General features: G+C 36.7%; 1 protein-coding gene across 1 annotated transcript; it reads right to left on the reverse strand.

Moving 5' to 3' along the window:
- Nucleotides 1–1,803: 1,803 nt before the first annotated feature.
- Nucleotides 1,804–27,069, reverse strand: amacr (alpha-methylacyl-CoA racemase). Its single transcript, XM_088912299.1, has 6 exons — nucleotides 26,989–27,069; nucleotides 22,013–22,261; nucleotides 15,415–15,558; nucleotides 9,955–10,115; nucleotides 4,841–5,027; nucleotides 1,804–3,285 (listed from the first exon to the last, which is right to left on the reverse strand). Exons 2-6 carry the CDS (start codon nucleotides 22,257–22,259, stop codon nucleotides 2,879–2,881), a joined length of 1,146 nt encoding a protein of 381 aa, XP_088768425.1. The 5' UTR covers nucleotides 22,260–22,261; nucleotides 26,989–27,069; the 3' UTR covers nucleotides 1,804–2,878.

Consider the following 27,069-nt stretch of genomic DNA (forward strand, 5'->3'; position numbering starts at 1 on the left):
TTTATCTTATATTTAATAATGTATTGATTCTCGTTTATCTACGGACCAGGTGTGAAACACTGGTCAACTGTTCACTATTCTAACACCAATTAAAGAGAGTTGACTGATATTATCACCAGTCTTATATAACTGGTCATACCAATATAATTTCTTTTTACGTGTTTATCGTTTCGTGTAACGCTGAATTTACACATTGCTCTTTGTTGTCAGATGCGGCCTCGGACATTTTAGGATTAGGGATATCACGTTAGGAAGGATGCATGGTAAGGATTGTGGTTTAATATGCTTTGTTTGCTTTTGTAACAGTTATCTCTGATGCCACTAATGTAGCTGATCCCGTACTGTATCTGGATTTGAATCCACATAGATTGATAAAAATATCTATTTGTACTGCTTGCACAATGGGTTTTTCAAACTGGGATGTCTTACTTTTCCTTCGAAACAATGTTTTGAGGTTCTTTATAAGGACGAACAGTGAGTTGTCACAGGAAAATCGCACGATGCAACGGGTTTTACACAAAACTAGTGTTCTCAACGGGCCCTGTAGTCCAAGAACACATTTGAAACACTACAGTTTTTTTTTCCCCCAAAATTGAAACACATTCATGTGTCCATGAATCACATTGTCGCTGGGTACAGTATGTATTCGATTTCGCAGTTTAGTGGTTGGATTCAAAACTTAATTGGCGCTGAACACATTTTGTGATTATTTCTGCTGCCCGTGTTTTTAATTGATGCATTCGTCTGTAAATTAGAAGTATGGTAATTTAATTTGAACAGATTAAAGTCAAATGACAATTCTCATTCTCCTACCGATCAGAAAAAGTAAACAGTTGGGGTAATTGAGGATTTCAGGTTGAGAGCGATTAAAAGGGAGGAATTACAAATGTAAACGTGTGTAAAGGGAATGAAAACTTCAATTGTTGAGTCTGCTAGTCTACTAGTCTGAAAAATGGTTTTCAGTTTTGTTTGTAATTTATTGTATTCAATTTGTTTTATTGTAATATGAATGTTGCTTACACAGTCATTGTATTGACTATATGCAACTACAGTATATTGTGTTACTTTAGGATGTCTGCTTAACGAAATAATATAAAAGCACTATCGGCTTACTAAAGATCCAAAACTAAATTTATGTACTGTATTTCCAATCATTTTCTAAAACTCCTATCCTAGAAGCAACGCATTTCTTTGGTTTGAAAAACCCATTTTAAAGCAGTGCAGCTCAAGTCATACGAGAGTTATAATCCTAGAGGCAATCATGTACAGTAAATTCCGGTTTATCACTGGGGTAAAATTGGTTTGATATTCGAGATTAATTCACAGTGGATTAGCATGAAGTCATGTTTTTATCGTGAGTCTCACCATAGTCATATCGGGGTAGTACAAAATATTCAAATATGAAGGATATTCAAAAGCTTTTTACAACTCAGTCTGGGTTTTGTAGGGTGCATATGTGTTATTAAAAACTGCATGTTAGCACCTGTTATGTTTTATGTATAAGTTCATCTTCTGTGTTTTAGAAAACTTATTTCCCCATAAAATACAATTTGCAGGTTATTAATTTAGCCACATATTAAATGTTTAAGGGGGTGATTTTTAATTCTGCAATTTCTTTGTGTATAGCACTTGTTTGAGAGAGAAAAACTTAAAAGCCTTACTTTTTGTCATTTTTAGATTAGGTCTGCCCCCATTGTGTCTTCACTCAGTCTGAAATGAAAGATTCTTTGGCCTAAGAAAGTCTCACTGATGAAGATAAAAATCTGATACAACCTACCTCCCAAGCAGACACAAATGATATGCCACGCATTTTCACATTTTACTCACACCACCCAACAATTAACACGTAATTGCATTTACAGTGCAAAATGTACACATTCCTCTGTGATCAGCTCTCCAATTCTTTTCATCTATGACCCTACAAGGTGATTTAGGTGCTTAATTTACTGCTCTGGGTGATAAATAATTCACCTCTGCAATGCTTAAAGATACTGTCGTGTATAATCCTTAACCTTTACAGAGATTAAGGAAAAACACAATTCTGCTTGAAGTTGGCAAATCACATTACCGAGGCACTCTCACCACCCTCATTGCAATTCTGAAAAAAAACTGTAAAAAAAAGATCAGTATTTTCAAATGTCTTCCAAACACATAAATGTCAGGGAAATAGGTAAAGATAGCCAGATAATCCAATCAGAACATTTGGGACCTTTTGAATCGAGTAGTGAAAATCAAAGGACTTTATATGTAACTTAACATTAATGTAGTGATAATGTACACCTGTGATCAAAAACATCTCTTTTGATTTTGTCACTTATAAATATAAAAAAACTAAGGTGTAGTTACCATCTGCTGGGTTGCTATTTTTATTTTGAGATTATATACTGTGTTCAAATTTTTATCATAAAAAGCATTCCCAGGAAAGGCATTGGGACCTGCTATGCTCCCATTTACTGAAGACAGCTTTCATGCTACATACTGTATTAAAAACACATAAGCAATTTCAAATAACTGTATTGATAAATTACAGGAAACAATCTAAAATTACATCTTACAAAGAATCACTGTAGTTTAATGGTTAAAAATTTAACTGAAAGAACAACCACAGGATTACACAGAAATGGTCAAAATTAATTCTGAAAGGTTTTTACAGAGTAAGGTACTAAGAGAAATTCTAGTTTAAGAATAAAGTAATGTTTGTTACAATTAATCAACATTTGAACAATATTTTTTTTCTATATCTTAATGTCTTAATATTTAGAACTATCCATTTCACCATTGATGTGTTTGTAAGGATGTTTTAATGAGTGACATTTGTTTTGCCTAGATCACAACAGACTGTTGGCTGGGCAATGTATCCCATCCATGTGAGAATGAGCTACAGGTGTGACTTTGACTTGCATTCTATCACTCCAGCAGACAGCAAGCTGTCGATTTGAGCGGTGCTGTAGCCATACTCGGCCAGGACAGTCCGCGTGTGTTCGCCTATGAAAGGGTCCCTGCTGGAGCTGGGGGAGGCTGGGGTGCGAGAGAGGAGGGGGGCTGGTCGGGGGCTGACCTCTCCGTGTGCATCTTTTATGAAAGAGCCCCGTTCCCTGTTGTGTGGGTGGGAGCTGACTTCTTCTAGGGACAGCACGGGTGTCACACAGGCATCCGTGCCATCAAAGATCTTGCACCACTCTGCCTGCGTCTTGCTGGCAAAGGTCTCTGTAAAAATCCTCTTCAGCTCTGGCCAGTCGGAGATGCTCATTTGCAGAGGTAATTCAGTTGGATCCAAGCCGAGACCTGGAAGGAAGACATTTGGAGGAGGAAAAGAAATAATTAGAGGAAGACATTTGCTGAAAGGTATTCAGATGTAAACAAATCCTTTTAAACTTATGCCCTACAAAATTCAGACTTGCAACTTCTTTGTTATAGCCAGGGCACATTTTGGAGTATTTTTAAGGACCTCTCCATACTAATTATTTTTGTAATATGGGAATCATTTGTACAGGACAGAAATTAGTTTCTGTGTGTATGATACCCAGGCAGTGTATATTTTTTGCCTCATTTGAATGGACAGCCTAATCACTGGATTTGTGGATCTTTTTGAGAAGAGCTTTACACCAACATATTTTGCAGAATTTCTCTGACTTGCAAATCAGGGTAAATCAGTTCAGTAGTTCAATATCTGCAATATAATGTCAATTTCATTTGGACTCGTAAAATTTATGAAAAATGGGAAATAGTGTGTGAAGCACAGGTGAGAAGAGAATAATAAAGGTGTGGGATGGTGGGACATAAGTGCAACAATTAGTCTTCTCTTTTAAGTGGTCTATACACTTTATTACTGTAAGTACAAATGGAAAAAGGAAGATGAACAAGTTGAATTCACAGTTTGGGGAATACAAAATCTACAATAAGACATCCTAAGCTTTGGGCCTTTTTTTTGGAGAACAGGTTAGATGAGTGTCTCAGAGGATAACAGTGCATCTTGTAATTGGTTCAGTGAAAAATACCTGTCAGAACTTCAAAGGCACCTTCTAAACTTCTGTCCCATGCTGTGAAGCAAATCTGACTGAAGTTACTTCCCAAAAATCGGAATTTAAAATGGACTTTGCTATAATAAATAAAAACACTGCAGTCCATGTAATGTTGCACAATATATATATATATTTACCTGTATAGTTGATACCTGGCTATGCAGTTAAACTGAGCCAAAAAGAGAGGCAAAACCATTTGACATTATTGTCATAGAAACATACAGTACATAGCTAAAAATATTTATTGGACAGTGTTCAAAACAACCTATTATTAAAAATGTTTATTTAAAATACAAGAGAGAAGTATTCAATTTGTCTAAAAAAAATCAAATGACCTCAAACATGCTACTCTTTTTTTCCTCAGGGAGTGTAAATGGACAAAGAAAGACATAAAAAACAGAGTGCTTGGAATTCCTACCCATGCCATGAACACTGTTCAAGACTGCAGGGTGTGAATCATGAATAGCATGGAATTTCATGAAAGATGTTGTCAAAACTGTACACCACAAAAGAGACCCATAAATCTTCCTGGAGTGCTGCAGTGCATGATTGCCTTCAATTTTTACTCATTTATATCCATTCATGTGTCCTTTCAACAGAGCCCGAATTCTACAGGACTACGTACTCATATTATGAATAAAGTAATAATTACAACAACGGGGAGGAAAACTTCAGGTACCTTTTATAGTGCATAAGATTTTAGTTCACTCACTTGTTCTTTATTTGTTCATCAAATGTTCATCATGACCAGCATTGTCACACTTCATCAGCAGCCAGCCAAAAGGAAAGAAGTGTAGAAGAGACAGAAAACAACACACCTTTGATGAGCTCATTGTAAAACTGAGGTTCAATAGCCCCAACAGCCATGTGCTTCCCATCTGCTGTCTTGTAGGTCTCATAAAATGGAGCCCCACTGTCCAGCAGGTTGTGGCCTCGGGGTCTGTTCCAAAGGCCCAGGTTTTGGGATTTCCAGATAAAAGATCCCACATAGGCAGCTCCTTCCACCTGCAGTGCAACAAGAGAATCAGAAACATGAAACGTAAAATCAGAGGAAAAAACTCACCAGGGAGTCAAATGTTTTGCAAAGTGTTTTTAATTCTTCATCTTTATTATAATTATCATCATTACCAATAACAATATTATCAACACTATAAGTTTAAATACTTAAAACAATATGCAAGGTAAATGCTTCATAATAAAAAGGTCAACAAAATAGGAATCTTAAATCATGTTCTGTAAAAAAAAGAACTGACCATCAGTGCTTGATCTTCAGTTTAATGTATTATATGTCCGCTTCTGATAATTGCACTATGCAATGAGATTTTGGTGCTGTAATTACACAGATCCCATTCAGGTGCTACTGACTGATATAGGACTTCTGCCTGAGAAAGCTTCTACAGCCATTACTTGATATTGCTCTGCAGAGGGAAAACCCACAATTGGTAATCTTGACTCAAGGCCCAGTGAACAAAATGGGTTTCAGTTTATGGCCAGAAGCATTCAGTCTTGTGTTTTATTGTGTTTCAAACTGTAGTGTGTTTCATTGAAAACCAATTCTCACAGCACGGAGTAAATCTGTAGAAACTGTAAAAATGACAGCATTTATCCAGAAATCACACATAGTTTTTCACATATTGGAAGCTTTATTGCAGGTAAGCAAGTGGTAAAGCTCAAGAATGAAAACACAACATTTTACAGTATATTTTTGTGTCAGCTTGTGTGTTTTCAATTAATCTGGATTCCTTTACTGAAACACCTACAGAACAGATGATAGACTACACCCTTATATTCAGCTGTTCATAGGCTTCTATTGATTTTCCTGTCAATTCCAGATAGAATAAAGATTATTTACATTTCCCTTATAAATGGTAACACTACAGTGGCCCATACATCCCAGTATGACAATCCCAAACCTCCTACCTCAACCGTCTTATTTATAATTTTGGACAAACTTCACAAAACAGCTTTCAGTGCCATCTAGCAGCCACTCTTGGAAGTGAATACAAAAATATTTTTTAATTTCAAAACTAGACGTTAAAGGTATAGTTTTGAAAGGGAAGTGCCAATGAAGGCTATTGACTTCTAACAAACAATCAGAGACACTGATAGCCCACAAAGAATGGTATACCGCAGAACAGCTTTCTTAGACTCACATGGTGGCTCTTTTTTAGATAGAGTCCTTGAGGGACACAATCCTGCATGCTTTAAATCAGTACCTGACTGAAACCTGGGAAAAGGTTAAACTGGTTCAGTTTTGTGAATAATTCTATACTAATTAAGAGGTCTGGTGGAATGGAAGAGAGAAAAAAAAGATTTAAGGGCCAGAAGTGTAGAACACTCCAATATGGATGTAATTGTGTGTAAATGATAAACACAAGAAAAGAGATCTCAAGGGTTTAACAAAATGCCAAATTGAGCAAGAGAGAAACTGTCTTATGTCGTTCTGCTCTGGCTATGAAATCAAACAGGCTTTGGAATGATAGTGCTAAACTGCATACAAACACACACCAACGCACCAGTCCTATGCACACATCATTAAACTCCCAGAAGATTTAATTTTTTAAGACGATTCTTCAAAGCATTGACATAGCACACTCAGGGTCAGACTCCTGTGTCTCTTGAAGTGTAAATGGACCCCTTCCTCAGAACAGACGTGATAGGACAGAAATTAATTTGTAGACATATTTCATCTTCATGTGACATCATGAACCACTATATATAATTCGTACCTAGAAGTATTAAAAATAGCCATTGAGTTTTGGAAATAATAGTATTTGTTACACTTTTAATGGATATCAGTATAATTTAGCACTGCTTTTATTATTAGTATGCCTATTGTATTGCATGTGAAATGCTCTAAAATGCTGTGCCACTGGCAGATGGTCAAGAAGAGAAAGCCTAAATCCTGTAAATCCTGTAAATGCCTGTAAAATCCATTCTGAGGGCTCGGACCTCTCTTACTGACTGTAGCATGGCCAAAGGTGAAAACAAATTTAGCACACTGAGTGAAACACTGAGAAAAATAAGTCACTAGCTATTCTTTGAGATCGCAAATGGCTTGTTCTAAAATTTTATCTCACATTAATTGAGGAGATGGTTTTCTGCTGTGTCATACCCCATTTGAACTAATGAGTACAAAGTCTTTTTTTCTGTGTCACAACCCTACTTTCCTACTTCATTGTAGTGGCCTGCAATTTGCTACCATGGCTAATATTTTATCATCATTTTACTGTCACAACTTTGTCTAAAGTTGGAACACATTCACTGCCATCCCTGTTTTGTCTCTTCAGGCGATTTTTTATTTTCTTCTGCTTGAATAAGATAATGATTTATTTTATCAAAACTACAATAGCGAACTCTATGACAATGTCAGGAGTGCAGTCGATGCTTCCAAGTAAAGTACAGTACCTATGTTACAACATGTGATGTCTGGACTTGAAAGACGGAAAAACGTACAACTATAAATCTGTAACATACACAGCACCTTCCATAGGTCGTAATGCCTTCAGATTAAAAATAATAATAACTACTTATTAAATAATAATAAATAATTTAATAATATATAAATAAATTAAATCGAATTATTGCAATGGTTTCAATGTATTATTGCTCTGCACTGAAGCCACTTTGTACTCCTTGTTCCCCAGGAACTTCTGGCTTAGACTGCAGTTTTAATGATTTCCAGAAACTACAGTATCAATGACTGATACAAAGTCCAAGCAGTACTGTTTATTTTTAATTAAAATGGCAAAATAATAAGCACCAGCACCTGATGTATCAACAAATTTCATACTCTGAGGCAAGAACCTGTATATTTCCAGCAAGAGCTGTACATTTTAAAAAGCCTCATTTTTTAAAATGTCAACATTAATATTATACATTTATAATTTGATATTGAGGTCATCTGCAAATTTCTGTAACTTCAAAAGTAGATCAACTTGGGGATCCCGAAACAATGTCTATATGTCACTCTGAGTAGGTATTACAATCTCTTCAGCCACATACACCAAAGCACTGACACTCCTGTGAGATGATTAAGACACAATGTTTACAATGTTTTCAAAGTCACAATGTGTTTTTTAAGGACAGGAAAATGTTCATAATGATCTGGAGAATTGAGATAATGCATTCAGCATGAACAAAAATAAATTCCCAAATACCACAGAGGCATTCATAAAACATTACAAAGCAACATTTAGTGAAAAACAATCATGCAAATTCCCTTACTTCCTGTAACACAATTGGTCAATGATGGTATTTTTAGTCAAAGCCAAAATTTGATCTTGTTTCAAATGAATTAAGTCTGTAAAATAAACACATTTAAGAAAATATGTTCTTTTCCATAATGAGTTAATACTATTTTAAAACAAAAGTAATTACTGTAGTTATTTCAACCAAGTAGTATGGAAATCAGTGCCTTGTATTAAGGCAAAAATATTACAATCAATTACAGGATCTTAATTGTATTACGAAAGTATGTGGTTTTGTGGGTAAATCTAAAAAAGTTTCTATATCTTTAAAATTAGGGCAAGCTGAACAATCTGTCAAAGCCTTTTTTTGTAAATCTTCAATAGTTAGAGAAGAATTCTGCTTAAAACAAATATCTACAGCCTTGCAAGCAGGAAAAGTATTTTTACAATGGCAGTAGTGTGTGTATAAAACTTTAAGAGAACCAGGCTGAGGTCCCACATAGGGCTTAGAACCACTTTGCAGCATTAGAACAGCTTTGCAACATTTAAATCCTGAAATGGATCTTATATCTCTCCTTCCACTTACTTTGAGACACAAACCTGATGCTGTACTGCAAAAAAAGCACTATAGAAGTGTTTCAATGCTCATTATAGGTCTTTAACTTGACAGACAGAAATAAACCGAGTGCTGCTTAAGACAAACTTACAGTCTTGTTCTTTGAGGTAGTGAGTGGGTTACAGAGTCACGTACTTCTTAGAGTTCAGACCAGCAATGTCTTTGAAATCTATCCAACAAGTAGCATAGTCTGATCACTCAAGTAGGCTAAATATGTACTTCTGATCTGTGCCTAAGGCCAGCTTTGGAAAGCAGCATGATAGCCCTGATACTATCACATAGCCTGACGTTATGCAGACTGAACAGGGAATGAGAATGTCAGGAAAGACAAGCTCAATCAGTGTGGATAGACTTTTAGCAGACATCAGCTTTAGCAACCAGGACTACACAGAGACAGAAAACTAAATCCACTGTATGTAGAGACTGCAGGCAGACAGAATGCCAGTTAAAATCTCTTAAAAAATGTACTACTATAATTTTCTTCTCCCATGCTAAGTCACTGAATTTGAATATTGAGGTATAGCGTGCCAACAAACAGATTTTTTGGTACCAAGACTGACAATTTGATTTAATTTCAGCATCATATTACCTCTAATAACTTCAGGGATTTAAACTGATGGTGGGATCTTTTTTACTGTACATAATTTTGGGGAATCTCTGAAAAACATAAACCCTGTGCTGCCAGGGGATACTCCACTCAACCCACAGTTTGGTCAATGCTACAACCCAGTGCAGTTCAAGTTGGTGTCGCGTCAAACCTTGCATAGCTTATTTTTTGTAACCTAACAGAAATACAGCACAATAAAAGAGCACAGACTCCTATAATCAGTGGCATTTTCTTCAACTGTGTGCTTAGATGAGTAATAGACAACTACTGCAGAAGTACTGTGTGTAAACAATTTGAGTGCTTCAGCTGCCACAGCCCAAGTCTCCTCATCCCATTCCTTGGTACCATGGATCCAGGCATTAGAGAGCTCTTCATAAACGACTGGCTAAGCTTATGAGAAGTGAGTGAATTGTCTGGCTGCTGCTTGTAATGGGGCATACACATGGTGCCAGTGTCCACAGGATTTTAAACACCAATTTGTTCTGTTTTCTGTGGAAGACAGCTCAAGAAGTCACTTACCATACTGGCATCAATCACCTGCCCCCTCCCGGATCGGGTCCTCTCGTACAGCGCCAGGACAATCCCCATTGCGCACAGCAGCCCTCCTCCTGCGAAGTCAGCCACCAGATTGAGGGGGGCATAGGGATTTTCCGAGCTCCTGCCCAGCTTCGACAGCAAACCTGAGTCAGAGTGAGAAAGGCAAATGACAAGGAGCACTAAACCTGCACATCAAGCGCTTCAAAGAGTCACACGAATCTAATTTAACCAGGATAAAAAAAGGCTCCGTTGTTGTGACTAAACATCAACATATTTACAAAGTGAGCCAAGGCTCTAGCATGCAGCAGAACCTGTAATTTAACATCAAAACCTGATAATCATAAAAAGAAAACCCTGCCAAGATTGTTTTAAGGCTCACTGATATTAGTAACTCAGCAAACATGACAAAAGGAGGCCATATATAGCAGAAGGGTTGACTGCTAGTTGTACAGTATCTAATTAACCCCAGAATTTCATCCATCTGTTTAAGGATTTCAGAGAATCAACGTCAAAAGCAGTTTATTCTATGCATCCATATTGCTGTACAAAAAGGGGCTTCGTAATTTTAGTATACCTGCTCTTATTTTCCAGATGTAACTTTGTGTTTTGTTATTTCACTGTGGAGCCTTAAAGTATTTCATCATCATTATTTTGAAAACTTGAATCTGATGAAGTGTAATGAGAGTAAATTGATAGTTCCTGCATTTGCAGAATCTGCTGAGTTAAGGAGAAAACAGAACTACTGGCAAGGCCCACCTTCAGTGACTGCTGGAAGGACAACCTGAACACATTTATAAGCACATAAGAAGAGTTACAAAGGAGAGGAGGCCATTCATTCCATCTAGTTTGTGTGGTGATTAGTAGCTAATTAATGTGTTGTTAACATGTAATCCACAATATTAGTTTGAATAGGATCTACAAATTATCTGTAATCCATCCTAACAGATACGAACCGCATTGATTGCTTAGATTACATTTTTGGATTTTATTTACATAGAACATAGGATCCTAGGAATGATTACAAACAAGAGGAGGCCATTTGGACCATCTAGTTTGTTTGGATCTCAGTAGTTAATTGAACCAATTAATTGATCTCATCCAGCCAATTCTTGAAATAAGACAGGGCACTGGTTTAAACAACATGGATGGATAGTTTGTTTCAGACTCCCACAACACTTCTCATCACTAATACTACAATGATTGTGGACTAAAAAACTTCAAAGGTGCTCTGCCCTATAGCAATATGTACTATCACATTTTTTAAAGGTTAAAAAAGCACAATAGGAGTGAGTCTATCTTACAATTGCTTTATGGTATAAGAGTTAAATATTTCTAATGCTACTGGTCAGGAGGGGATTATGAGAGCAAGTATGCTCCTTGACATTTTCTTTTAAGGATTGTGACAAATGTGACTTTAGTCCCCACAGAAGTTCTGGCATGACTAGCTTGCAAAGATGGACCAAGATTAAAGAAAATTGAAAACGAAAAGGAGCTTAGATTTGATTTCAGTCACTGCATTCTAGCTGTGACTTTTGCCATCAGTTACACTTGGATCACAATCAGATCATTTTAGCCTGTGATCATAGAAGAGTGGCCATTGCTACAGACTCATTACTATTTCCTCTGACTAAAAAATAAGCCCATTGTGGCTGTGTGGGTTTGTGGCAGAAATTCTTAAGAAAACAATACAGAGAAGAGTTGGTATCAGCAGAAGCAAAAATCAACTTAATACTTAGCAAAGCATAGCAACGTTTGATCAGAAGTACTGAGCTAGCAGCATTGCTTTCTTTAAACCTGTATTACAAGCTTCACCTAGAAATAGCAAACCTCTGCTACAGGGGAACAAAGCAGATTCAAAACTGAGGTTCTTTAAAATACAATAAAAGGTTTAAAATAATCTGGAAGCAGATGTCAACACCATAATGAAAATTATAAAATGACACATACAACATTTTAGTGCATTTTTTTCTTAAACAGTGTTGGCAGATTTGAAGATCCAAGATTCAGATAAGAGGAGTACATATAGTCCGCCAAATGCCTTACTAAACAGGAAAAAGTTTCTTTGTGACAGACTGGCAAAAATAGTTTTTGTAAATTGCAAAGGAAGAAGTATTTCAGAAATAAAAAAAAATCTATCATGTTACAGTAAAAATTCCCAGATACTGAACAAAGATCTGCCTTCAATCCTCGGCTGCTTTTGTTATCCTCAATAAACAGACAGGCCCACTGACATGGGCTGTTTTCAGCTCCCAGCAGAATCACTGCAAAAGGTTTTGTTTTTGTAGTACAGATATCTGAAAGGAGAAAGAAAAAAATCTCTAACCCAAGTTTATATCAATTGACATTTTTTACATGTTGCAAGAAAACATCCTGTAAAGCAGGATATGGCAAAGATCACCATTATGCTACTGTGAAGCATCTCAGGGACAGTAAGAGCAGTCTGCTGACTTCTGAGTGCTGCAGGCTTGGAGTCATGAGACCTCATAAAAAAAAGCTGTAGATTGTGGTCAAATGAATTCTCTGTATACAGGGGTAGTCTGTACCCTTGTGTGCTGCATGTCTTAAATAACAACACATAAAACGAAAATCTTAGATCCAAATCTAGAATTGAAATCTAAAGATAAAAAGTATTTCACAGCACTAACAGGTTCCTTTCAATAAGACAACTGTCTCCAATTAAAAATGAGTGAGAGTGATCGAAAATGGTCAATGGTAGTCATTAAAATATTACAAAAAACAACCCAAAAAATAAAACCTTGAAAAAATAAAGCATCTTAACAAGCTGAATAATCTCCCCTTCATTCTAAGTAAATGTATATTTTGCATTTTTCTTTTAAAGTGAAGAATAACATGCTCCAGGCCATGCATTTAAGCTGAAATATCTGGCCTTCACAGATGGTTGAAAGCACTTGACTTCTTGTGCCTCGATGCACCCGAGGCATCTGCATATTACTTGTAGAGTTCACAGTCTTATTGCTTTCTTGATGCAGAGAGAAATACAACTGAAGAATTCTGCTCTGTTTTTTTATGAATAAAAACAGAAATGTCAGCTTTGGTCTTTAAAATTCTTCCACAAAAAAGTGAAAACCTTGTAAAGGAGATCTGAATCATTCCCCCAAGATAAGTAATTTATGACATTAGCATAAAGTGAAAAACTGCAGAGATGTGACCATTAACTAATCATATTAACTAAGTAATGGAGAATCATCTTGTTTAACCCGTGTTTTGAAAAGCACAGAGAAGGAATGTCCAAGTCAGATCCTATGAGCCATAGTAAAGCAGGTTTTATAGGCAGCCTCAAAAGGCTAATGAGAAGAGATATGAAATGCACAGTTAATGTCTTCCAGTTATGCAAATGATTAAACCAACATGGACTGACACCTCTGTCTACATTCCCAGACAGACTGTTTGAATTTGGTCCAGGGCTACAAGTTATCAATCTAACTTGACTTTCAGTTGCTTAAATGAACCCCTAACTACACTAATAATCCACCTGGACATTTAAATTGTAATAACCATAAGTTTATATTCACAAAGGTAAGTGCTCATAATGTGAACTCTTGCAATGGAAATCATTAGCTACGTGTGAAGGTGAAGATATCTTGAATGGGTGTCTAAGAGTAATGGCGCCGTACACAGTCAACACAGATTATTTTAGAGAACCGAGCAGAAAATGATAAAGATAGCAAGTGTTTCTAGGAGAATATGAAACAGTTTAAATCGTTTATCTGAAATTTAATATTTTGGGTATAGCTGCTTTATGTGTTCCAGACATTTCTGTGCCTCTCTCTAGAGACCTGCTTTCTTTCGTGAAAGCAAGTCAGGCACTTTATAGTTTGAAAAGAGGGTGCATATCATTACCCTTAATATTTCCACCTTATTTATGTTAGCATTAAGAATATTCAATACACATATGCACATGTGAGGCACCGAGATGCTCCTGTTTGTTGTTTGCTCATATGGCGATTAGTTATATAACTCTACTCTTTGGATTACACATCTCTAATCATGTCAGAACCTTTGAATGAGGTTAGAAAAAGAGAGGCCCTCTGGCTGATATTGAAACAAAACTCAAGGGACACCCTCACATTGGTGTTAACTCGAGAGCTCAAGAAAAGACAAAGCCAGCTCCATTTTCATTATTCTGAGTAACACAAACTGTTCCGACTGCAATGACTGCAGTGTTATTTTACACACACTACATACTATGCTGCGGAAAAGTACAGAATTGTAATCTTCAAAAACAAAAGGAAAGCACAAAGCTCAAAGGAATAGTACAACAATTTGAAAATGTATTAACCTTTTCAAAATGGTAAAGGCAAATGGGGTCAAATCTGTCAAGATGTTTTTTTATCCAGAAAAAAAAACAACTCAAGCTGTAAATGCATGAGAGAAGCAAATATTTGTGAATTTCTTAATTAACCAGTGCAGTACCATATCAGTTATTAGTTAAATATTAAATAACATTAAAATAATATTTTCCTAAGGAACTTTTAAATAGATTAAGATAAATTAAGTAACGCTCCATCTATGTATCGCCATAGTAGCTGGATCTGCTTATTTCTAGTATGGTTAAACTATTCCTTAATTATCTGTTATTGATTCTGTTAATTTCTTCATTCAATAATTAATACCATAATCATGTTCATTGAGCACATTCCATTTTGACAGGATTAGCCATCACTCCAACCCTGTTAACAACTTCATTACTTTTTCCAGATAATTCACTATACATGCTGTTTTGGATAGCTGTAAAACATGCAGCATTTGCATATGATGTGCATTTATTTAAGTGATAGGCTCTTACAGTCTTTCAGGAGGTTATCTTCTTGCTTGTTAAAGTATATAAATATATGTATATAATGTATATGCAGGTCCATGTAAAGCAATTTCTAATGTAATGTATAAAATTCTGTGAAAAAAGTCCCGTCTTTCAGTCTTTCTGTATTTGTATAATACTTGCAGACAGCGTCCATCTGAATACTAAAAAAGGTATTTTCAACATGTGTGTGGTGCACAACAGAAGCTGAACTAGTCTGAACTCTTTTGGTGCTAGATATGGTGGCACAGTGGTTAGGGTTCACTTCCTGGGGTTCTAACTGTGTGGACTTTGTATGTTCTCCCCATGTGGGTTTCCTCCAGGTGCTCCACTCTTCTCTCACAGTCCAAAGACATAATGATACACTAACTGGCTTCTGGAAAATGTGGCCCTGTCAGTGTGTGTGTTTGTGCCTCTGTGTGCCCTGCAATGAACTAGCATATCATTCAGAGTGTATTTTGCCCTGAGCCCCTTGCTTGTCTAGATAGATTCCAGCTCCCCCATGAGTATGAGTATTAAATAAAGCAGTTAGGTGCCTGTGGTGCAAATAGCTTGGATATAACTTTTTTGTGCATTTTCCTGTGTCTGAGAGATTACCTCTACTGTCGATGAACCTGTTTTACCTGACATTGCAAGGTAGTTGATGTCATGGCCAGCTGCTGTAGCGAAGGATCCGCTTTGTCCAAATCCTGTCAGTCTGGCATAGATCAGCCTCGGGTTTTCTTTAAGCAGTTTCTCTGGACCAAGTCCCAGCTTCTCCATAACTCCTTCAAGACAATAAAAGACCAGCCCAGTTTTTAACTGCACATCTGTGTTACTCTGCCTCAGATAAAAAGATCATTTTCATTCATTGAAATATTCCCAACAGGTGAAAAAATAAAAACACTCTTAAAACCTCCATACTTGCTCATTTTGACCTTATCTAGCATTATAAATTTCAGCATTTCATTATAGATTTCAGAAATTTTCTGAAATCACTTACATTTTTCTTGGTGCTGGCACTATTTAACATTATTGATATGTAAATATCATCTTCACTGCAATTGTAAGGGCGCCATTTTTAAGTGCTATAGATCAAAAAAGAAATGTCTATATTTCAATATTTTCTTCAACATTCATACATAAAATGATGTATTTGATTTGAAAACATATTACAGTTGGACACCAGGCATCAAGAATCTGACATCAAATAGACTTGTTCTGCTCAAGGAAAAGAAACAGATTTAGAAACGCAGAAAGAAAAGGAAACATTTATAAGCAAAATACAGCAAGAGCTATAACTTATTAATTGAGTTCATAAACATCCACTCACTGCAATTTTAATTAGACCAGTTCACATGTGCGCTCCATCAAAATGAAGGGGGAAACAAACTTTCAAACATCAAGACTTATTATGTTCCATAGTTTTATTTACTACTCCCGGTCATCCACATAAACATTCACAAATAGGGCACATTAGAACAATCAAAAGTTACACACATCACTAATTTGTTCTGAACTCAGGATAAAAAGAAGATTGCAGGAGCCTGATTTCATTTTACCTCACGTAATTAAGAGAACAAACAAATTAGTGCCATGATCAAAATTTTACAGACGCCAGTCCCATTTATGCAAAGGTACACAAATAACTCACCCCTGGGGATGGCTTGTTAAAAGTAAGGCACTGCTTCCCCCTTTCATGCTCTTAATTGCTTATTACTGGGTTCAGAAGTCCCGCCTTCGACTTTCTCAGAGATGTACGATACATTTGCTTGCACATTTTCAAAAGTGCACTCGGTAAGCCTTTAAGTCTGTCTTGGAATTTTCACAGGCAATGCATGTTACAGATAGATTGGAAACCAAGAGATCCTAGATGCTGCCTAGGTGATTAATTCCCTGACAGCCTCTGAGAAGGGCCTAATGCATTTTAGTTTCTGCACAAAGACTGCTGAACAGAGAGTAATGCAATTTAAAGCCCTACATCTACCCAGATGCAGAGCAGCCTGATCAAGTCACAGATAAATACACTGTGAATTTCCCTTTCCTGCACTCCATAACAATTTATCCCACTCTCATCTCGGAACTCCCTTCATGGGTGTCAGCCTAGACCAAACTGTAGGGGCTGATTGGGATTTACAGTTGATCACCTGAGGCTATATGTTGAACATCTTTCAGTATTTTGTATTTGCATTACTTTAGAAATCAATTTAAATTTAAACTGTATTTATTATACCTAATTCAAATTGGGACAGCGTACTATGAAATACACTGCCCTAATTGTAAAAAACTGAAAAACTAGGCAGTCGTACCTTCAGAATCATTTGAGAAGACCCACATACAACAGGAAGAACTCATTCTTCTTGAGCTTTCATGTTTCTGGATCTTAGCCCAAATAGGATGCAAAAATATGAACATCTCTGACAGATACGCAAATACTAGGCTTGTGCTCAATCTCAAAAAACTATATGTGGTTAAAATGATATGTCCATATGTATAAGACGCTTCTTGTGTTAGGGAAAAAATAAGGGGACAGAGGTGATAAATTCTGTTCTAGGCGATAACATTTCTGTATGACACGTTGTGAGTGGGTGCTCCTTTTGTGTGAATATCAAACTGCCTATTTTGCTTTTGGTTTGTATTTGATCCACCAGAAAGAAGTGGAGTGGCAAGGTCTGCTGTTGGAGACTTATTTACGGTAAAAGAAGAGGACACAATAGAACTCAGGTGCTGATGTGTGTGTGGAAGGGGGTGGGACAGGAGGGCTAAAATAGACCAGAGTCTCTCCACGTCTCAAAAGTAAAGCATAATAAAATATTTGACACAAAATGCCAACATCTAGATTGCTATTTGAATGCTTTTTAAGGGCTATTTAAAGTGACTATCTAAGTGACTATTTCGGCTCAGACTGAATAAATGTTAAAAAAGAGGGAAAAGAGCATCTTATGGTGTCTGCAAGATAACGTGTGGAAACAACCTCTAAAAAACAAAGATGGCCATCCAGATGTCTTCTTTCCTTGCATTCCATAGAGACTGTGTGGATTCCATGTTTGATCTTAAGTTGTTTTAATCAACAAAGGATAGACAGAGCTATTACAGAGAACATCTGTACCACAAGGAAAGCATTTTCTGATCAATAGATACATCTGTACACCTGCAACAGCAGTAGCAAGACCAGAGATAGGTTTTTGATTTAACAGAATTACTGATGATGTCTTCAGGCAAAGAAGTAGTGTAATTAAAACAGATTGAAAAGGTCCTGTTTTCAGGCAATCAACTTCACATGTGCCCTTTCACAGGGCTTCTCATGTAGCCTCTCACAAAAGACAACAACTGATTACACAAAATAAAACACAAATATAAAGTTCTCATACATTATTATAATTCAGCAGTCCTCCATTGCTGATGACAATGCAATGTAATGTAATAAAGAATTATCCATGTCAAAATAATCATTCTTTTTTTAATTATAGCATTTCAAAACTGTGGAACTATAGCATAACAAATATTTCTGCCTACTGAAAGTATCTGAGGCTGACTCTGGAAATTATGAGATAACCAAGACACTGTGAAGTTGTTGTGCACAAATGTGCTTATGAATTTCCACAAATACAAGAAAAACATTTTTTGCATATACCGTATACTGTCTTCTATGTTTTGAAAATATTACATAAGAAACAAACAATACAAAGGAGAAAAATGTATAAAGTTAAATACTCAGAAACCAAAGCCTCTGCATATTATGTGAAATTGTTTACATAACACATTTATTGTCTATTTTTGAACAACTCATAAGAACTCAATCAGAGGCTAATATTAAAAAAATTGACAATTCTGCTGTGTGAATTGAAATGACCTTCTGCAATAACACGGATTCAAAGGTATAAAATATGTATAAAACTTGCTTTAACCTATACGTTTTTTTATTTGCTTTTTATTTCATATTGGGTTCTCTCAACTTACTGAAACTCAAAACAAGCAAGAGAGGAAAATTTAACCCATACAGTATTATCTTCTGAGCAGTGCACTGAACTGGATCCTAACCAACTAAACTCTGCAAGGATGAGCTTCAATACAATCATCTGCTGGTGATCGGCCAAAAACACCCCACAGGTTTTTCTCAGCCAGCGGAAAGTAAGGTACAAATTCTAAAAATAGCTGTCAGCTAGGAAAGATCATAACCACACCACAGATTGTGTTGGTGGTGACATGACTCACTTCATCACTTCAAAATGAATATGTCTAACATGTAAAACTTTATGATATACCATAAAAGGTGCTATATACAATAAAAGTTCTTCTTAGTACTACTTAATAATAGTTATAGTAATTAGTAATAATATTTAATTCCATTTAATGCCTATTTCTGAGACATGGGCAACACTTGAACTATTAACCACTAAGAAATCATTTAAGGTAATACTCAAGATATTTTCTATACTTATAATTTTGACACATGCAAATTTGTAATTTGCAGATTTCATCATCAGGATGAGATAAGGTGTCATCAATCACATGCTACATTCCAGCACAACCCTGAATGCCCCTTTTTGAAATGAATCTACACATATATGTAGTAAAAATTTGCATATGTTTAATAACGATTAATGCACTTCTTAAACTCCTTCTCATCTACACAGTTGCAGATGAGAAGTCAATCTTGAATGTGACCTATAAAAAGCACCCTGCAATAAACATGCAATGGCATTATCAACGATCAAGTGAACTTGTGACCTTTTCTCCAAGGAAATTAAGTGGAAGACCTTCAAAACATCCTTCGAAGCTAGATCCCTCCTGTCCTCTTGTTAAGGACATTCTCATTCGAGTAATATTAAAACTTAATTGGCATAATAAAGTGATATCATCACTGCGCTCCTGAACAATCTGCTGCTGAAACCTATTAGCTTAACTCAAAATCCAGCCGTTTATACCAGATAAATTAGCATTTGCATAAATTTCCATACTGCAGGTATGAACTGATGTCTTAACTGCTCTCTTCTGTAATGGCATGAAAATTCCCCAAGAAATATCTTGTGTAAAGAATGAGAAAAGGATTATAAGATCAGATGTAACTAACACCACCAACCAGCAGCAACTTAAATCATTACACCACTCAACAAAGTACAAAGTCAACCAACCAAACCACAAGTTGTACCTCATTATATTGGGTCACGACCTGGCTTTGGCCTGCATGTCTCAGATCAATAGTCCCTGCATTACAGAGCTAATGCACTTAGCTGCCATCAAATCTGCAAAAAGGAGCTTGAGGAGAAACTTGCTGTATGTTACATATTACGCAGTACAGCATAAATGTCCAAAATAAGATGTGCCTGTAAATGAGAAAGCTACTGAGAGAGTGGCAGAGCTAAACAAGAGGACACGGCTCAGGATTTTAAAATGGAAAAACAAACTGCAAGTGGCTGGATAAATGATGAAGAGCAAGTCTGAACATTCAATCATTCCTTCCGCAAAAGCACTTGTCTCCATTAGATTGAAATAAATACCGCACTACAAATGTTTCATCCAACTAATTCGTGGGTGTTTTGGTCTTCAAATAATTTGCCCTTAGATATTTACCCGATTTCACAATTCTGTGAAACCTTATCAAGGAAACAAACAAATATAAGAGTGATGATATATCAACATGTATTTTCGGAAAAATTAATGTAATATGCAATTTTACAATGTAGTGCTTTTATCATTATTTTAAATTGGACTCACAGTGAACCCTGTTGCCAAGGATAAAACAAGTAGGTGGAGCTGATTTCTGTGGCTGTACTGTGTAAGAATTCACATACTGTACTTCAGTTACCACTCTTGACCATGAACATGCTGAACCTGAAGAACATGCTGACTTTAACTGTGAGAGAAAGTAACCAGTCCTGTGGCAGAATTCGCAACTCCTCACCACTTCTGAGGTTTGAAATTAATCACAAGACTCCTGTGTTACTGTTTTTCTCTTTGTTCATGGTTTTTCCAGTGATTTTCTGTTTTGTTCCCCTTTCAAAGTAGAGTTAAAAAAATATAAAAATCTGAATTATATATAGCATAAATCATTAATCTTTTTCAAATGCAAAATACAGTAATAATAATGTAATCTTAGTCTTCTTCTTCATCCTAGTGTTAATCCCGCATCAGCAGGGTCCGCTTGTCGGCATGCCCGTCTCCATTTGGTGGTTTGAACCAAATCTTTGAGCTGACGTTGCCATTAAATGCGACCGAGAATACTCCAACCGGTGCGTCGCTCCGCCTGCCGTCGGAGTGGGGGAGGAGAACAAAGTAATGTAGCCAATTCATAGAGGGGGATTATTAGGAGGCATGGGAAATACTCTTTTCAAGAAACACCCTGGGATTTTTAATGACCACAGAGAGTCAGGACCTCGGTTTTACATCTCATCCGAAAGACGGCGCTTGTTTACAGTATAGTGTCCCCATCACCATACTGGGACATTAGGACCCACATGGACCGCAGGGTGAGCACCACCTGCTGGCCTCACTAACACCTCTTCCAGCAGCAACCTTAGTTTTTCCCAGGAGATCTCCCATCCAGGTACTGACCAGGCTCACACCTGCTTAGCTTCAGTGGGTTGCCAGTTGTAAGTTGCAGGGTGACATGGCTGCTGGCACTAATAATAATGTAATCTGAGTAAATAATATTAATATCAATAGTAATATTAACAAATAATAAAAATGAAGGTAATTTTGTCTTATGCCTTGAATGCATCAAACTGACAGAACATTTCTTGAAAATATTTACAGGGCTTTCATCTTTGTCCCCATGAGTAAAACCTTGCAAACCAAATTCAACTGCCTATCTAATCTTAAATGAAAATCTATCACAGAATGAATAATTTAAATTTTTACCATGTCCTAATCTCTGTTGCTACAGTATATGAACATGATTTCAATACAGTTCTTTCCTGTGTATTTAATGTTTACTACTGATTTACCAAAGGCATGATACCTGAAATGCTAAATGTAGTTACATAACATATAGCTCTTCTAATCCACTTTGTTGGGTACTTTCTAACATCTCAATTTAGCACTTTGAACTTGGGTTTGTTTGAATGTGCAGTGAGCCAGAGTTACACAACTCTGGATCAAACAACAACTAGGACTCTTGTTGAATTAACATAATGGAGTACTGGGGTGGAATGTGTGATAATATTGCAGATTTGTCAGCCTACTGTAGCTCTTGCTTTGGATTTTAAAAAAAGCTGGACAACCAGACAAGGACAGTAGTACCTTTGCGGAAAGGCTCAAGAACGACATCTGACTGGAGGCAGAGCTTCCTCAACACAGCCGCACCTTCAGGCTTCTTCAAATTCAAGGCCACCGACAGTTTGCCACGGGCCTGGACGTCCATTGCCATGGTGGTCCGGGTCCTGTCCACACGGATCACTCTGGCACCAAAGTCAGCCAGCACCATGCCACAGAACGGAGCTGGAGCCAGGCCAGCCAGCTCGATCACACGCACCCCTGCCAACGCCATGCCTAGCAAGCAGAAGACAACAAGTGCTTTTAAATCCTTCAGCGCGCCGGGCAAAATGTTTATGTTCAATTGGTTTTATTGGTTTTTCAGAAAGAACAAAAAATATTACACGGCACTGTACGTGTATACAATAATAAACAAATGTGCTCAATTATCATGACATGACAGACTTAGTACCTAAACAAACTGTTTAAATCCAACAATAATATAAAAACAGGAAGAACGGACAAGAAAGAAAAAAGGCAACCAGAGATGTGAAAGAGATAACCAAAGGAAAAAGAGAAGAAATAAAGAAAAAAATAGCAAAAGGACAGAAGAGGGAAGCCACAGTTTTCAAGGTCTTTCATATGTCTGGGTCGATCTGTAAGCTCTTAAAAAAGTTTAAAAAGAGCTGCTAGGCAGAATAAATCTTTGCAGTAGACCAAAGGGAAAACCTAATTTTTTCAAGGTGGAGAAAGCACATCACATCTCTTACCCAGTGAGTGAAGGTGGGTACAACAGGTTGTTTCCAGCGGAGCAAAATCAAACGCCTCACTCCAGACAACAATACTGACAAAGCCACAACTTTTATCTGCGGGCCTATCACACAGCCAATGACAACCAAGGAGTGCAAACAACAACAAAGTGATTAAAATGCAGTGAAGAACAATCAGGTCACTCCTGAATTTCATATTCTAGGAAATTGTCTTGAAAAGAAACTAGCCTAATTTGAAAACAAAGCAAAACCATCCTTGCTGATCGGCATTACCAAAAGAAAACCATTTCTTCTAACACTGTAGTTCTCAATGGTAAACAGTGTATGGGCACATATTCAAACATGAATAAATAATAAAAAAAACATTCTATTTCAATTTTCATAGCACAAATTCAATTTTTTTCATTTAAATTTTAATTTAAAATGTCTAGAAGGAGCTTTAATTTCCATTACTTAGAAATGGATATTTTTCCAGCCTGACTAGGTCTAACCTAGTTGACTCTTAGGTCATCCTTGTTGAAAGTTAACTGCTTGTTGTACTTTACACACAAAGCAATCAATAAACTTACAGTCATTCAATTAAACTATAAAATGCCTCTAAAAAGACAAATGCTTTGGAAATAGAAATTCTTCCTCAAAGAAGAGTGGGATAAAATTGCAAAATCCAGGTGTGCTAAATTAATAGAGATCTATCCAAACAGACTTACTGCTGTAATCAAAGCAAAAGGTTCTTCCACAGAGTATTAAAGAGTGGTCACACTTATGCAACCAAGACACTGAAAGTTTTTTCACTTTTAATTATTTTTAAAATTGATCAATTTGTTTTTCACTTAAATATTGTTGGTTACAAGATCTTATTAAAGGCGAAAAAAGGCCTGACATGATTTGTCTTGAATTCAGCCTTTACATCAACAAAAGCTGAAATTTCAATAAGGGTGAGTAGACTTTTGATATCCACTGTATATATAAAATAACCTGTTAGTACATTAGTATCATGAGTGTTACTGCAAGCCTCGGCAGTATTAAAAGTACCTATCTGGATTATTGCACAGAGTCCTGAGTATTCTGATCACCACTCAGTTCAACACAGACAAAGGAGTCCTGTGAAATGGTGAAAAGTCAACTACTTGAACTGAACCAAAATGCTTCTTTGAGTGGGAAATAGGTGGAGACTTGCGTAAAAGATGCCTTAATATAGTATTGAAGCGAAGAGGTGAGTGGTTGGCGTAGTGGTTGGTGTCTAATTTTCCACCATCTCTAAACTCTGTTGCTTCCTTCAGTGATAAAAGCATCATCTGTGCAAGTGTGCATTATCTTTTATGGGCCAGACTTCTATGACTTCAAGCCTACTCCATGAAAGACATACAGTAAACCTGACCCAGTAACAGAGATCATAAGGGACTAACTATTTATTGCAATTGGCATCTGAATTAGACTATTCCCACACACACATCTCTACATTTGTAACAATACCAAATTGCAATCTCCAGAAAAGTCATTATACAGGCTGGACTACATTGAAATATTTCAATTTTCAAAAAACAAGATAAAATCTTTTGAATATTCACTAAGTACAAAAACAAACATCCTCAAAACCTCAGCATCACATAATTAAAACAACATACTAAAATGTTTCAAATTATCATACATCAGCCGGGTCATTAATTTGGTAAGTGACCCAGTTTTCTTTTGCTTTAAGATAATTAATGCCACAGGGAGAATGATTGAAGTTCGCAAGAAGTTAACTGGTTCAGCAAAAATGTATACATTAAGCCACCATGTACTTGAGAGTGGCTCTGAACCTTTTCTGGAGCAGAAGAAGAGGGGTTTGTCAGGTGGCTATCTTTCGCATGCTGGTTGGGTGAGGGATATGAAGAATTAGCACAGCTAAAACTCACCAAAGGATAACAGGTCACTGTATTGCATGCACTCAGAATCTTGGAGAAATGGCCGTTTAGGCATTAACCAGGCAAGGCATGAATTAGTAAGCATGAAATTGAATGCTTGTTACAGTCTGAACTTCAAAGCTTTTTTTGTGCACAACTCATTTAGTGAAGAACATATTATAACCTACGTAAATGATGACTATACCTCAAAAGTTCCCTTTAGAGTGTGCTGTATTTACCTGGACCCTGACCTGAATGCTGTGTTCACCACCTCTGCCATTCTTACATTCAGTACCAGCTGCCATTAGACCAAAACCAGAGTTTTCCTTGCAAAGTGTGTTCACTTCAGTTGGCAGAATGTATTTGTACTTTTTTGAAATTTCATGAAGATATATTCTGTTCAGTGCACACTGTACCAAATGAGATTGCCAATCAGCATTCCCATCTAGAACACCGTGCTTTACTATTAGATGTTGCTTGCAGAGAAAAGACAGTATGTGCAATAAAGTTGTAAAAACAGGGTGACAGGTTTACAATAGCCCTGGGATTTTTTTTAAGATGACTATTTTCCCATATACAATTTTCTCCATTAGGAATTTGTCTTTTCGCATACCCAAACTTGCTCTCCAAGACACACAGACAGGGAGAGGAGCTTGGGGTCAGAGCGCAGGGTCACCCATTTATACGGCACCCCTGGAGCAGTTGGGGTTAAGGGCCTTGCTCAGGGGCCCAACGGAGTAGGATTCCTCTGCCTGCCACGGGATACAAACCGGCAACCTTCCAGCCACAGGCGCAGATCCTTAGTCACAAAGCCACCGCACCACCCTTTGTTATTGATTCGTTGTTATTGCAGGAGGCAATGAAATCAGTAGCACTGTGTTATGTTTAGTATGTTAAGATTTTATTTGTCTTTAATCGAAAGTGGTTTACAATTACTCAGCTGGGCATTTTAGTGGAACAATTTGAATGAAGGTAAATGTCACTGTTGCACATATTAACTGTATTAAATATTAAACATACTGAAATGTTAATTTTGTTGTTGTTGCTTTTCTCTGTTGTGGAGAATAGGTGATATACTGTATGCTCACACATTTTTGTTTTAGCCAAGATCCAAGCAGATGAATCATGAATAAGATGAAATTTGCTAAGATATTGACTTGAAATTTGACTTTCTGAATGTCTTTGAGGATTGAGAATGTTTGGAAACACCAGCAAGAACTGCATTAAAATAACCAAGCTTACAAATGACAAAAGGAAGTATCAGCTTTTCTGCAGATGTGAAGATATACAAGCGATGTCAAAAACAATGATAAACAGATAGAAGTCGAAAATAAGCCTCAAACGAAAAAGGTCACATAAAAGATGGCACCAAGGTGTCTGTCCTGAGTAGTTGGATTCACAATGTACAATCGAACTCCAGGTGTTTTCAATTTTAGATTAATATGACCATAGATACTTCTAGAGCCCCTTTTAACTGGATTTAAGGGTTCACGGGTGAAGAATGGCTTAAAGGATTACCCTTCCCTTTTTCAGTTAGTTTCAGGAAAAAATACCTATTTTGTCGTTCCAAAATTGACCCTGGAATTTAGAGGAAAGTGCAGGGATTTCGAAACTGAAACCCCGTCGTTACACAATGAGATTTTGGAGCTCTTCCACTTGAAAGTACTTCTCAAAACACGTTGTATTTTGGAACTAGAACTTTAAGTAGAAGCGCTATAACCGAACTTTTCACTGAATTAATTTTCTATAAAGGAGAATACCCAGCGTTAAGTACGAGGAGACAACTGTTAACAGTGGTTTTAATGCTGGGAGTGAAGTCTCGTCTGCAAGATGATGGCAACGGAGAATTAATGTTCTTTATGGCATCGCTATTTGAGGGCTTATTTAATATGTTGTGTTTAGGGCTGTCTTTATTTTAAAATTAGTATCCAAGACCATGGAATACACCACAATGACGTTTACTGCTGTGTGAATACCTGAATTATATGTCGCTTTAGATAAGCGGTGCGTCTTCTAAGCAAATAGAAAAATACAGGAGTAAAGGGAAATAAAATGTCGTACCCGATTATTGTATTTTCTCCAGTTAACTTTTCAGTTAAGATGTCATTTTTAACATGAATGCCTGAAGTCATTTAATTTGAAATGTTTGACAAATATAGTATCAAGGAAGGTTAAAACGCCCAAACGTAAACTCACAGATAACACCGTTCAGCAATAGTTCAAAGTACAAAGCGTTAGTAAGAGACTATGATTATTTTTTAGCATAATCATCTCACTCCTCTTATTATAGCAATTCTCTCCAGAGTACAATAATAACCACCATCTCTCCTGGAAAAAGAACAAGTGCAACTGAACTTTATTGACTTACCTATTTTGAAACTATTGCAAATGTAATGCCACACATGTTTCGTGGCGCTTTCTCATGACGTCATGAGTTGTTGCGTAAAGC

The sequence above is a fragment of the Atractosteus spatula genome, chromosome 3 (genome assembly GCF_055471065.1).
Source record: "Atractosteus spatula isolate fAtrSpa1 chromosome 3, fAtrSpa1.hap1, whole genome shotgun sequence".
Lineage (NCBI taxonomy): Eukaryota > Metazoa > Chordata > Actinopteri > Semionotiformes > Lepisosteidae > Atractosteus > Atractosteus spatula.